Source organism: Tachypleus tridentatus, chromosome 9, assembly GCF_004210375.1.
Source record: "Tachypleus tridentatus isolate NWPU-2018 chromosome 9, ASM421037v1, whole genome shotgun sequence".
In the NCBI taxonomy this organism is placed as follows: domain Eukaryota; kingdom Metazoa; phylum Arthropoda; class Merostomata; order Xiphosura; family Limulidae; genus Tachypleus; species Tachypleus tridentatus.
This window is the reverse complement of record NC_134833.1, coordinates 28,317,773-28,332,236: the sequence shown is the minus strand read 5'-3', so window position 1 is coordinate 28,332,236 and position 14,464 is coordinate 28,317,773. Positions and strand designations below refer to the sequence as shown.

At 34.5% G+C, this 14,464-nt stretch overlaps 1 protein-coding gene across 1 annotated transcript in view; it reads left to right on the top strand.

Annotated features, from left to right (window-relative positions):
• Window positions 1-14,464, top strand: part of LOC143224933 (myosin heavy chain, non-muscle-like) — a 134,073-nt gene that overhangs the window by 72,065 nt on the left and 47,544 nt on the right. The window contains 3 exon segments of the mRNA XM_076453428.1: window positions 1,038-1,065; window positions 1,633-1,738; window positions 6,305-6,334. Of these exon segments, the coding sequence (XP_076309543.1) occupies window positions 1,038-1,065; window positions 1,633-1,738; window positions 6,305-6,334 (164 nt within the window).

The window sequence follows — 14,464 nt, the reverse complement described above, 5'->3', positions numbered from 1 at the left end:
CATCCAACCCCCCAGATTCATTGTCTGACACGATAACCATTCAGCCACAACCTGTACTTTTCGCAGTTAAAACCGACTCATTTGTTGTGAGTTAATAAAAGAATCAAGTTATTTTGTATTTTTAAATTCAAACAATTACAAAGTGTTATTCGGTAATTGCAAATGCACATTCAGTGAAAATGAACGGCTGACAAATAAAAGGGAAGCTTTTTTTATCATATAAAAACGTAGTTAACTAAATAGACCGTTTAAAAGTCTCAACTTTGTCGACAAGTCGAGTTACAGTGCGTCACGTAAACGACTATTACAATAGCATAGGTAAGAATAAATCCTGTTGGCGTACAGAGTGTACAGAGTGTTCGGAAAGTCACTGTACACTTATATATTTATTAACAGACATGTTTCAATATAGAATACAGGAGGTAAATATGAATGACAATTATAAACAATGTTGAAAGTGACCCCCGTTGTCATCAATACAGACCTGGATCCTTCTTATTTTGTTTCTAAACACCGCTATCAGTTGCTGGCTTGAAATAGACTGAATAAAATATGATTACAAAACTGCACAGTGACTTTCCGAACACCCTGTGAACATACTTACGATGTTCTGGAAACACGTATGCTGTACAAATGACAAATGTATGTGTGTTTTTTTCTCATAGCAAAGTAACATCGGGTTATCTGCTGTGTCCACCGAGGGGAATCGAATCCCTGATTTTAGCGATGTAAATACGAAGACTTATCGTTGCCCCAGCGGGGTAACAAAGAATACAAACCTTACAACCAGGGCGCTTTCGAAAGGTAGATCTTTTTTCATTAGGGATATATCTGGATAGGAATGGAACCTTTGTACATTTCGAATTCTATTGTGTTCTTGCTCTCCAATGGAACAGCGGTATGTCTGCGAACTTACAACGCTATAAACCGGATTTTGATACCCATGGCGGACAGAGCACAGATAACCCATTGTGTAGCTTTGTGGTTAACTACAAACAAACAATAACAGAAACTAACATATTTCTTATTCGTTTCAGATCGAGAGGATCAGTCCATCCTATGCACGTGAGTTTGTTTTATTTTGTTTTTAATATCTTTATCTGAATTCAAACAACGATTTAATCTTCATATTTTTATATCTTGTTGTTGTAATGGTTCTGTATGTGCAGAGAAAGAAAATGTTCGGATGTTTAGGAAAAAAACAATCATTTTCTAAATTCAGAATTACAATAATAATAGTTTTGTTTTTTTCAAAATACTTTACTAGTTTATGTTTTATCACTAGTTTCACAACCAATCAATTATAAGTGCACCCATTTTAACCTGTTACAACTAGTTAACTAACTACATTTTGAGGTTTAACTAATAACAAATCTTTCTCTGACAGAAACACATCACGGATGTAGTAATATATATATATATATATATATATATACATTTTCCGTCATTTCTGCCTGAAAATCATCTGAAAATATAACGTACATATTAAATCAGTTTTAATTTATATGTCCCTCCCAGAGGTTCAATTCTCGCTGTGGCTTCGCTATAGGAAATCATATTTAATTTATTTAAAAGAAATAAATATTTCTTATTTATTGTCTGTATTTTGCATGTGTTCTTTCCTTTGAATAGAGGCGAGTCCGGAGCAGGGAAAACGGAAAACACTAAAAAGGTTATTCAGTACCTTGCTTACGTAGCATCATCCAAGCCACGATCAACCACTGCAGCATTGCATACGGTAAATGTTTTTTTATATATATTTTTGTTTTTTTATCCTTCCTTGGCATAATCGCTTCGACCATACTTAACAGTTGATGATGAAATGTCTTTTTTCAAGTAACTGTCGTTTTACTATAGAAATTGTAAATTTAACTGTTGGTTGGGGAAACTCCAATGTGTTACATCGCTACCTCACATTTCAGTTGCGAACCACCCAGATAACTTTCCTGTTTTTACTATTGGTTTAAGTTGTGTAATAATATGCTTAGCTTCTGTCATACCCTTTAAAATATTCTTAAGAAATACAATGGTAAAACAGTAATAATTATATCGTACGTTGGTTGTCCAAGACCAAATGTTCAGTTCCTTATGACTGCGGTAATGATGACCTCACCTCCATGTGGAATATTTGTTACTCAGCGCAAACACTGTAGAAATTGTTTTAATGTGTTCGTTTCTGATATTATACATTTCTACATACAAATTTTTAGCCGCGGCATAGCGATTCCGTAGAATGGCTCCGAGTTTCTAGAGAACAAAATTTTAGCTCATAGCTCCGCCATCTCTTGACCAATTTGATATCTTATTACAGTTCTGGGCTTAAAGATTGACGTATCTGACCACGCCCCAAGGTCTCATAGGTTAATTTACTTTAATCCCGCCTTAATGAATTTAAAGTGCCGCAACTATAGAGGATTCGCTCTTGTTTTGTAAATGAGAGAGAGAAAGAGTGAAAGAATGGAACCAGTAGGCCTCTATTTCCGATACGTCCATGTTAAACTGAATCTTCTCTTTATCCAAGACTCCTAATTAGTGATGAGAAGCTATTCTATTAATGTAATTTAACTGGAAAAACAAAAGTAACGAAAACATTAAAATTAGACCACGAATATCGTTTTAAGAATACCAAATGGTGTTTTAAAACTAGTTACACAACGAAAGCACAGTTTAAAGCATTGTTAATATGTCAGGTTGTTGATTGAAGGTGTGTGTGCCCACTTAACCAACTCCACACTTTCAGCTGTGGGGTCGTTATAAAGGTTACAGTAAAATCCGTTAATCTAGTAGGAGTGTTCGTATAAACATTACATGTTTTCTGACTAGTCATCTAAATTAGGGTCTGCTGTACTTGGACCTTGGAGTCTCTCTCACCTGTTATAATGTGCCGTTCAGGTTAAAAATAGCAAATACTTCTTTCGTCTTTTCTTGATAGTGGAAACTCAATGTATCCTGTACAGATTTTCATCGAAACAAGTGTTTAGAAAAAATGTATAATGTCATGTTGAATATTAATTACAAACACATTGAATTGCTTTATATGGAAGGTCAGTGTTTACTACACCATTAGAGCCATACCGGGATAAAGGGCTGCTTTTGTTCAAAGCACTTTGCTCAAGTGTGGAGCCTCTCCAACGAAATGGGCATAAGTATACTTTCCTTCACTGCAGCCTCTCTGTCTGCGTGTCTGTGCCACAACAGAGAACACGCTAATTAGCTTGGAGCGTCTTGTATATCGGTAGTGTTAGATGTTTGCATAACATACATGGTTTCCAATTGTACATAACGTTACATTAAGATCGCTATGAGTAAGCAGTGACCCCCACTAGTCACATAAATAATTTTAAAATAAGTGTTTAAAAACCCCTCTGAATAACTTGGAAATGTAGCTGTGATTTGTAAATATCTACACTCGGGTTTAACTTTAAAAAAAATTTAAGAAGAATCCGATAACTTTCATGTATTGGGAAAAGGGTTTTGAAGCATATCATATATGTGTGTATATTTAGTGCACGCACATTCGTATGGAGGTTTAGTAAGTGGGGTCAAAAACAACTTTTAGTTGTAAAGGACCACAAATCGTTTATCAATAAGCAAAGCTTGTTTGTTTGTATAGATTAAGCTGTTGTTTTAGGAAGTTGTTCTTCTGCACGCATTAAGGATAGAAAGAAGTTCCAAACATTGGTTCCAGTATTACGTTAGAAGGTGTGGCATTCAAAGCACTTTTTAGGCCTAAATCACTTTTGATGACACTTACCTATTTTGTGTAAAACAAATAAACAACATTAATGACGGTTGTCTCTCAGATTTACTAGTGGAATTGTAGAATTTTTAATGCTGATTTCGAACACCAAACAGTCACACCAGATGCTTTATAACTAGTTAGTTCGTTTCCTACCATCAGCCATCAAGTAATGTTGTTTAATATTTGCTTGTTGAATTTCATGCAAAGCTAATAGAGGGTATCAGTGCTGGTCATCCTCTAGTTTTGAAGTAACAGACTAGAGAGAAGACAGTTTATTAACCCCACCCACCTCCAACTTGTGGGTTTCGCTGATCGACTGTCTTTTATAACGCACCCGCGACTCCATAGTGCTGAAAGCGATATTGTTTTGGTCCTAAGGGGGAGAAAGCCACTGATTCTCGTATCCACAATTTGAACTTAATGTTAACTTTCTACTAATGTATAACCATTGTTCAGAGTAACTGTTGTATTATGATTTTATACTAACCTTAAAACCCTCGATGTCACTACCAAGACAAACCGAACCGAGATCACTCGAGTGTTGCCGAATATGAAACAATGGTTTCAACAGCGTTTGTTCGGAAGTGCAGAAGAAGTTAATTCTAGAGTTTAGTTTAATAAAATCTATGTTTTGTGTTCTGAGGTTTCTGTCTACGAACCTCCTAGATGTAATTATCTTTATATTTTTGGGATCTTTCTACGAACCTCCAAGGTATACTTATCTTTGTTCTGGGGATCTTTCCACAAACCTGTAGAACTAGCTGTTTTTAGCTTTTTCGTTATTAAATACCCAATCGGATTATACGTGGTAACTCAGGTATTAATTTAACTTTACTGTTGTTTTAGTTTTTACATTCAGTTTTATCTTCTTGTGGTGTTACTTTATAACCCATTTGCCACTGATTCGCTGTAGAGCGTACGATCTGCCTCCGGCAGTTGAATAAGAGTGTACAGTTTGCAAAGATTCCGCGCGCGTTTCAACCAATCACAGTCAAAGGGTTAAAGCGAACACCAAGGGAGGAAGAGGTCAACGCTGAACCTGACCTCCCTGGTCCAAAAACTTGGACCAAATCCCGATGAAGAAGAAGAAAGTGGACACCTTTATGGTAACAGTATCTCGTAAAGTTTTTGGGTGAACCTAGTTGAAGCAGTAAACGTATATTGGTTGGTAACCATCAAGTTAATGGATGACCGAGTACTTGGTTGTAGAATGATTGGGAACATTCTTTCTTCCAAAATAGTTCGTTGGTATTGGTTTGCACAAGTACCTTGACGAAATAAATCTCTTTACACATCCGGTTTGCACGCAGCTCTCTCTTTCTCGCTGTTTGCACACGTGCTTTACTTTATAAAAGTGGCTTAAGAACAACAAACATTTCGTATTATAGAAACAGGAAAGAAAGATTTCTGTATTGTTGTTTATTATAAATAAACTTAAGAATACAATGAGCAATAGATGGGCTATGTTTTTGCATGTCCCAAAGTCTGCAATTATTTTAAATTTGTTACAAAAATTATTTATGCGACAAATCGTGTTGTTATCAGTGCTTCGTATCGTTATATACCTGGAGGTATATAGGGTTCAGCTACATTGTTGAAATTTCGATATCTTGTGGTCTTTGTTGACTCAGTGGTGCACTTGAGTACTTGTATATAACGCTAGATATTAGGGTTCGATCACTACTTTGGACACTTTGCAGATATATCGCCGTGTAGCTTTACTCTTAGAAAAAACAAACAAACAAACCTACATTTTACGGTATGCGTTCTTTTTTTTTTTTTATACAAACTAGGCTTAATTAAAATATGGCCGACCATATATTTTATTAACTTCTACCTACATATAGTACCACCTAGTTTGTATGTTGCACACTCATGAGGTGAAAAAAAAACCCTTATTTAATAGCTCGAGAGGTTAATGAAGCTTCTCTATAAGGTATACAACAGAGACAAACGTTAAGTCTACTATCAAAGTGACCCAACTGCTTGACACGCACAACTAGTAAACAAGGAGACATTTTAGAAAGATTAAGCACTTCTAAGTCACAATTATTTACGTATTTAACATGTCTCTCATTCTGGTTATTATTTATGTAACTTTATCTTCTTAAATGAACGAATATATAGAACTTCTGTATGTAATTTAAACCGGTGCCAGTGTACCGGTGTTCAATTGGTATTCGATTTTATCAAGTTATTGTGTTTGATTTTCAAATTACAGTGCTAACGTTTTTAATGTTTTTTCTTCTTTCTATAAACGTGTCTTTATTGTTTGACATGCTGTGTGTAATCTTACTAAATTTAATGGTTTTATTATCTAATTTTCTCAAATATATGAATATTTTAGATTCCTTGTTTAATTGCATGATTTTTTTCTACTAATTTCTATCTTTAACTTTTATATAACCAATTTCACTGAAGATCTGGTTAATGCATGAAATAACTTTTTAACAGATTTACTTGTTGTTAAACGTATTTCTTTCAAAAGAGGTGTTTTTTAACAATCTGTGTATATATGTATCTGTTATTGACACCCTCTCTTACCTAACTTTTCTTCCACAGGCACAGTTACCACCTGATGTGTTTCTCCAGGTAATAACAATAAAACTTAACTACTGTGTTCTGTCTTTCAACTGTGATTCGTATGTATGTTGTTCAACTTAAGTTTTGTTTCTATAATTCTGCGAAAAACTGGTGTGAGGAAAATAACAATAACATTATTCTTAATCGAACCATATCTCAGGTGTACTTCAAAGTCATGTTTACTTTACTTTTCTATAATCAAAATTTAGGTGTTTACTAATAATAGGTACTACGTCTCTCCGATGCCTAAGTCATGAGGCTTGTTAGCAAAAACTTGTGTTTAAACTCTTTCCGGTGTGTTAAGTGGTCATTCACAATTTTGAAATTTTAACCGTGAGGGGGCGAGGTGTAAGAGCGCATGTATGCTACATCCTTCAAACAGGGAGAATTCTGTAAGCTGTAATAAAAGAACTTGTAAAAGTATTGAACCACATTAACGTTTTCGCATCTGGCATCTTCCTTATAATAACCAGGTGTGGAACTATTTTCAGTGGGTTCACGAAGCATGCATTTCGTATACTCGTAAAAATGGCGGATATTGTTTACGACTCCTAACCTGACACTAGGTGTTTGTTTTTTTTCAGATAATGACATCACTTGTTTTTAGGAATATACTAACCGTACATTATTTTGTATTTTTTAATTAACTTTGTTGGAAATTTTTTTTGTTTGTTTGCATATTTTATTTACATCTATGCCATTTACCCGCATACAATCACTACAAAATTATTGAAGTTTTTGGTTTTGACTTTAACACATACTCGTTACGAAAACAGCGAAAAACATTAAGTCCGATAATTCCTTAGAAAGTATTAATAACAACAAGAGAATAAATAAATAGAACACAAACATTTAATATTTTGTAAACTAACATGAACAGTTTTATGTTACTGGAAAGAACGTTTGGGAGGCCCGACATGGCCAGGTGGGTTAAGGCGTTTAACTCGTAATCTGAGGGTTGCGGGGTCGAATCCCCGTCGCACTAAACATGCTCGCCCTTTCAACCGTGGGGGCGTTATAATATGACGGTCAATCCCACTATTCGTTGGTAAAAGAATAGCCCAAGAGTTGGCAGTGGGTGATGATGACTAGTTGCCTTCCCTCTATTTTTACACTGCTAAATTAGGGACAGCTAGCACAGATAGCCCTCGAGTAGCTTTGCGCGAAATTAAAAACAAACAAAACAGAATGTTTGGGACGGACGTGGCCGATTATTTAATGCGTTCCGACTGTAAATTCGAGGATTCATCGCTTGCAACATATTGCAGTAAAAGTTCAGCTCTTTAATGTCAATTATTCTAAGAGTTGGTGATGGATTTCATTGACTTGTCTAGTTTGTTAGTTCAAATTAGGGGCGTCTGTGCTCAGGAAATTATTGTAAGCTATTCATGTATAATCTCAAACAAACACCTATAGAGTTATTATAGTTCACACGTTCAAAAAATGATCGTTTTAATATTGTTGTCTTGAGGGGCACTTTATGAAGATTTAATATGTATACTGCGAATGAAGTTTATTTTTTTAATGCATTCCTTGTAGTAGAAACTCGTAATTGGCTTATTAACAAATTTTTTTTTTAAAACGTTTCTAGTCTTACTGTTTTGTTTTATCGCGTTTGTTAACCTGGACGAGGATATTTCAATGTTATATTTCATATTCATATTCAACTTGCATTAACCCAGTTGTGAAAGTTCTGTTTTTCTGGAATTTTCTTACGTATTACATTTTGTAAATTACGTAATTAATCATTGTCAATCATGACGCTCATTTTCATGTGGCGCCACCTTTACATGATTATATACGGATTTCATTTCAACTCCTTAACTTTTTTGTTAATTTTCTTTTCGGCCATTGACCCTTACCAATTACTAACCTTAACTCGATTGATAACTAGACTTCAGACCAGTTTTTAGCACATAGCTAATAAAAGTTCACAGTAGATACGAACTACTTACTGATACGTTGTACAAGTTTGTTATTTAGGGTTGTGTAGAACATAATAATCTTAAAATTATAATTCTCTGATTCCTTAAACGAGGATAGACCATTCAAGTAGCCATGGAAACAATTTCCTTAAGAGAGGAGAAAAGTATTTAAGTTAAATATTGCCACTAGGATCAAAACTTTTGCCTCGATTTTGCTGATACAGCAATAGTTAGGATGGTTCTATCTTTCAACATACACTTATTTTGAGTGTTCTAAATGTTCGTTTATCTCTCATTAGACTGGGTACAGTACGTTGGCAGAAACTGGGTTATATAATGACACTTTCTACTTGGTTAATTTTATACTAATTATTTCTTAGGTAGTTTGGGCCCGGTATGGCCAGGTGGTTAAGGCACTCGACTCGTAATCCGAGAGTCGCGGGTTCGAATCCCCGTCACACCAAACATGCTCGCCCTTTCAGCCGCGGGGGCTTTATACGATCAATCCCACTATTCATTGATTAAAGAGTAGCCAAAGAGTTGTCGGTGGGTAATGATGACTAGTTGCTTTCCTTCTAGTTTTACACTACTAAATTAGGAACGGCTAGCGCAGATAGCCCTCGTGTAGCTTTGTCCGAAATTCAAAACAAATCAAACCTAGGTAGGTTGCAAAAATTAAGACTTTGTCAACGAAATCGACCGTGAGAATTATGTACATCAATGGATATTTTACACCAATTTACTAACACTATTTTGTCATGTACAAGACGTGAAACAGTCGCGATATGTATTTTACATCAAGTTCAGATTGTATCATTATTGTAATGCTACAAAGATGTGGTCCTTATTTTCTTCGTTCAAGAACTGATAACACCAAAGCAAAATAAGTACACACTCATGTAAAATTAGAAACCTCCAAAAACTGAAGGTAGAAACTAAAATTAGTAGAACGCAAGAACATTAACGAACTTACGATAAACGACCTACCTGAAAGACAGTTAAAAGATACTAGCAGAGGCTGTCGTTTCAGCTGTGACATTTATTTCCTCGGCTCCAGAGAGACAGCGGGATGACGTGCACGTGTTATCCATCAGCATGGGGGTGGTTGGGCCTATTGAAATGACGGTCAAACCTGTAAAAATGAGTGAATACCTTAGACATTTTAAAAATCCCTTTGGAGTCTATCTTATACCAATACTTCTCAGTTTGTATAGTTGCTAATACTTACTTATTAAACAATTCAAGACCAAAAATCACCAGTTTATTCTAGTTGTAGTTCAATAAATACATTTTTTATTTTTTATTTCTTTTAGGTGTAGTTTGATGTGTGTTTAAATCATAATAAATAGTTTTAGAATTTAATTTAAGGGTGAGTGAGCTACAGGGTTGAACGACATTGGAAAAGGGCGAAAATCACCGACTTAGATTCTCTTAAAGGTTCGTGGTGGTAGGAGATAGGGAAGTTACAAAAGTATCATAATCGAAAAAAGCATGGCATGGCCAGGCGGATAAAGACGTTCAACTCGTAATCCGAGGGTCGCGGGTTCGAATCCCCGTCGCACCAAACATGCTCGCCCTTTCAGCCGCGGGGACGTTGTAATGTGACGTCAATCCTACTATTCGTTGATAAAAGAGTAGCCCTCATGCAGCTTTGCGCGAAATTCAAAAACAAACAAACATAATCGAAAAACAAATTTACGGGAATAAGCGGGCTCAGAGTATACATAAGGGGTGGTGAAGGAAGTTTATTCGACGTTTATATGTTGCATATGAACTTACACAAGGTACATCAGTATAACACGATAAAGTTCATATATATCGAATTTCCTTGATGCAAGTGTATGAAATTAACGTTACTGAGAAGATCGAACAATAAAACCATAACGTTTTGGAAGTGACAATCTGGAAACTACAATAGATAAAAAATAGGACTACGTGGAAATTTCAATGCGATAATGAGAGTTTGATTGTGAGAGTTGAGTGTGTGTGTGTGTATATATTTATATATTTTTTTAAATAAAGATTTCTTTCGAATGTATTTTCGTGTTAGTTAGATCCAATAGGTTGCTTTAATCAAGTATAGAGTTTAGAATGACCACTCTGAATCTGTTTTTTATGTAGTTTATGAAGCTATAAGGAAAAAGATTGGAACCATGCGTATTACATTTTGTTTGACCTCGTGTGGTTATTGGTAAAATATAGTTGTTGTGATAGTAACTGTAAGATTTTGGATGATACATAATTATTAATGCTATGAAGTGTTATTTTGAAGTTCTTTGTTATGAAATAAAAAGTAAAGTAGAAAGAAAAAATTATTTTAGATGTCCAAATGCTTTGTTCGGGAAGCACAGGATATTTCTGTTTTTAAAATGCTTTTATTGGAAAGCGCGGAATGTTTGTTTTTTGTGAGTGTAGCTTTAGAAATGCTTTATTGGAAAGCGCGGAATGTTTGTTTTTGTGAATGTAGTTTTAGAAATGCTTTTATTGGAAAGCGCGGAATGTTTGTTTTTGTGAATGTGGTTTTTTTGAAATGCCTTTATTGTAAGGCACAGAATGTTTCTATTTTAATGAATGCATTTATTGAAAAGATTTTATTGGAAAGCACCGAATATTTCTTTTTTATAAATGTAGCTTACCAAATGCTGTAAGTGGGAATCATAACTGTTCAGTGTACGTGTATTTTCTACCGTGAAGATATTTAGGTCTACAACATTAAAGACATGAATAATTTAAACCATTGTTAAATGAAAGCGGGTGACAATGAACATTATGTCGCTGTAAAAAAGGACAGTGGTCAGACGAACAACAACAAAAAAAGCATACTAATTAGGTACCTTTAGGCTGCAGGTGGACCACGTTCAGAATATTGTAAAATCGCCTCGGTTCTAAGCGCTAAGCTTGTGGAATTAATTAGGATAAACATCAGGGTTCGATAGCCTGTGTGGTTAAAACACAAACAAATTATTGTGTACAATGCACGTGACATTTTAGGAACTTTAACAACGTTCGTGCTTAATATAAAAGAGATCGTCTTAACTCGGATGTATTTTCTACAAAAACCATATCAGAATTTCTTCTTTTCTACATATTAATGTTTTAGGATTTTCATCGTGGTCTTGTCTGAATGCTGTTTAAATATCTTTTATTCATAACGTGGAGATCTAAATACGTAAAGTTCTAGAAATAATTAATTAGATTTGCTGAAGGGAATACTTTAGTTTTTATGATTCATGTTATATTAGGATAAATGAAACAAAGTATGTTGATCCTACATCAATAATGTATTCTCTTAATATTATATTTAAATACAGAAATAAAAGTAATAGTTAAGCGATTAACAACGACCAATCGACCGAATCAGTTTCTCTTTTGTTCACTGATATCAATAAATTCTTTCAAAATACAGAATACCAAGTTCGTGTTTAAGTGCTTACGACAGCCGTATCGGTTGTTATAAGTGCTTTGATGTAGTAGTGTATTACGACTGAAACACTTCTGAGAAATCTACATGAAGCGAGTTTATCAGGTTTATCAGAAAGACCCGCCGACGTTTCTTTTACTTGTACTTTTTCAGCCACACCTGTTGTGTATCAGTGTAGTTTTGGAAACGCGCTCTGATGAACTCTTACACGTTAAACTAAAAATATGTGCGCATCTTTATGCTTTTGCGAGGTTTTCCGCGTTGCTGTATTATATGTTAGATCATGTACAGAAGTGGAGAACGAGTTGAATTCTGACAGTGATTGTAATATACGATACTTTGTGAATTTCAGCGTCGTTTATAATGATAGTAATTTGTATATGCCTCGGGCTTAAGTGAAGCTGAGAAACCAGTTGTATAGGGCAAAGTCGAACCTTATTTGATTAAAAAGAACGTTTAAATTATTAATAATATATGGTTTGAAATGGAAAAAAAAAACAATTTATCTCAAGCAAATTTAACTTGGAACAAGCCACCTACCTACAATTTGTAGGTATTTTCAGTGAAGATTCAGGCCCGGCATGTCCAAGCGTGTTAAGGCGTGCGACTCGTAATCTGAGGGTCGCGGGTTCGCACCCCCGTCGCGCCAAACATGCTCGCCCTTTCAGCCGTGGGGGCGTTATAATGTTACAGTCAATTCCACTATTCGTTGGTTAAAGAGTAGTCCAAGAGTTGGCGGTGGGTGGTGATGACTAGCTGCCTTCACTCTAGTCTTACAGTGCTAAATTTCGGACGGCTAGCACAGATAGCCCTCGAGTAGCTTTGTGCGAAATTCAAAAACAAACAGTGAAGATTCACACACGTTTGAGTAATAAAACTTGTATTTTTTATTAGTTCTAAAAGTTTTTACGACCTGCACTTTACCAGTAAAGAGTTGAGATAATTATTTAAAATACGACTCTAGTGAAAATTCTAGACTGCTCAGTTTCTAAATTTATATTTTTTGTCATTAGACGAAATATGATCTGATAAAAAAAATGTTGGAAGTAGGACAAACTCGATCTGCTGGTAAACTTTGGTGACGTCTAACTTGTCATTTAATTTGATTAATAATGTGTAGATGTAATGAGATTATATGTTTTATCCACTGATTTGTACATATACCAGAATAATAATAAAAACTAACCCAGTGAAGTAAGCGTGTTATTAACTTGTCTGTTCACTGTTTAGTAAAACTAACATATTTTATTCGACAAAGCTGTTTTATTTTGTATAAAAAGCGTATTTAGGACTTTTAGTGAAATACAAACATATTATGTCAAAAAAGAAAAAATAGTTAAACTGTCTTGCAGAAGAAATAGTTACGTCAGTAAAATGTTTATTAGTTTACACATACAACTTTGACATTCTGGAACAACTCAGTTTGTATTTAGTTTATTTTTGTGATAAAGAAAGTGTGGATTTATTTAATATTTTAATTCTCTATTTCTAAATTACAAGTCTTTCGTCTTCACCGAACCCTTAATGTAGTGATGTTTAGCATCTTTACCACTATACTTGTTTGTAAGCCATTCTGTACAGAAGACTAGATTCAACACGAAATTTTGTGATTTCCAAACCAGAATGAACTTCTCGCTTGGTAATCTGTAACCAAAAGTCGCTTCGGGTATAAAATAATAATTAATTGGTAGAGTTAAGCCCTAACTACTTCTAGAGAGTGTTAACTAATTTTCAACAAAAAATCTGGTTTTATGTTTAATTAATTGGTAGAGTTAAGCCCTAACTACTTCTAGAGAGTGTTAACTAATTTTCAACAAAAAATCTGGTTTTATGTTTTATTTTATTTTTATACCCAAACTTAATCAGTTATCTTATGTCTATGAATAGGTATTGTTTTTTATAATGGTTGCACAACTTACATTTATTTAATGGCATTAAGTTTATACAAACGTATAAACATTTGACCGCAAGTATAATAATTTGTTTATCACAATGATTTAACGAGAAGTTCACCAAGACAATTTCCGGTAAGCAGTTAGAACATTATTTATGCAAACAAACCCTATAATGCAGTTAGTTATGTATATATACACACGCACTCGGGGTTAATATTTTCATGCTGAGCAAGGAAATTCTAAGGCACTATTTAAATATTAACTGGTTTTAGCAATATCTGATTAATAAATTTGTATTGTTTACTTTACACATCTGCTTCAGAAACTGTAACAGAACGTGTACCTGAAGCCCTTGCATCTGCCCGAGTCGGCAGATGTTAACACTGCGTCATCTAGAGGATATCCAACACAATATTTAGTTTCTATGATCACGAGAGCCACGTCAATCCTGACCTGATGCGTAGCGGAGCAAATTTAATGAAGTGTATTAGTTGTACTGTACGAGGGTAATCAGGTTTATATGATGTTGATCATTTTATAAACGAAAATTATAAACTGTAGTAAGATATAAACTTCCGGTTTAGTAACTGTAACAATGTAAAATTGGACATTTTAGACTAGGCTTAAGGATCAAAGTTAAAAGATAATTGATTACACTTCATTACAAAATTGAAAAACATAAGTAAAAGTTTACAGTGTCTCATAATATCTTTTAATGTTGTTACAAACACATAATTACATGTTTTGAAACCCTTTTGTAATAAAAAGCACAAGATATGCGATCATTGTAATTAGAGTACGTTTTTTACAGGCATATCACCATTATAAAACTTGTCAGTGGGGTCTCCAATCTCATTCATATATTTGACCCATATCAAAAGCTAGACTTGTTAGTTGA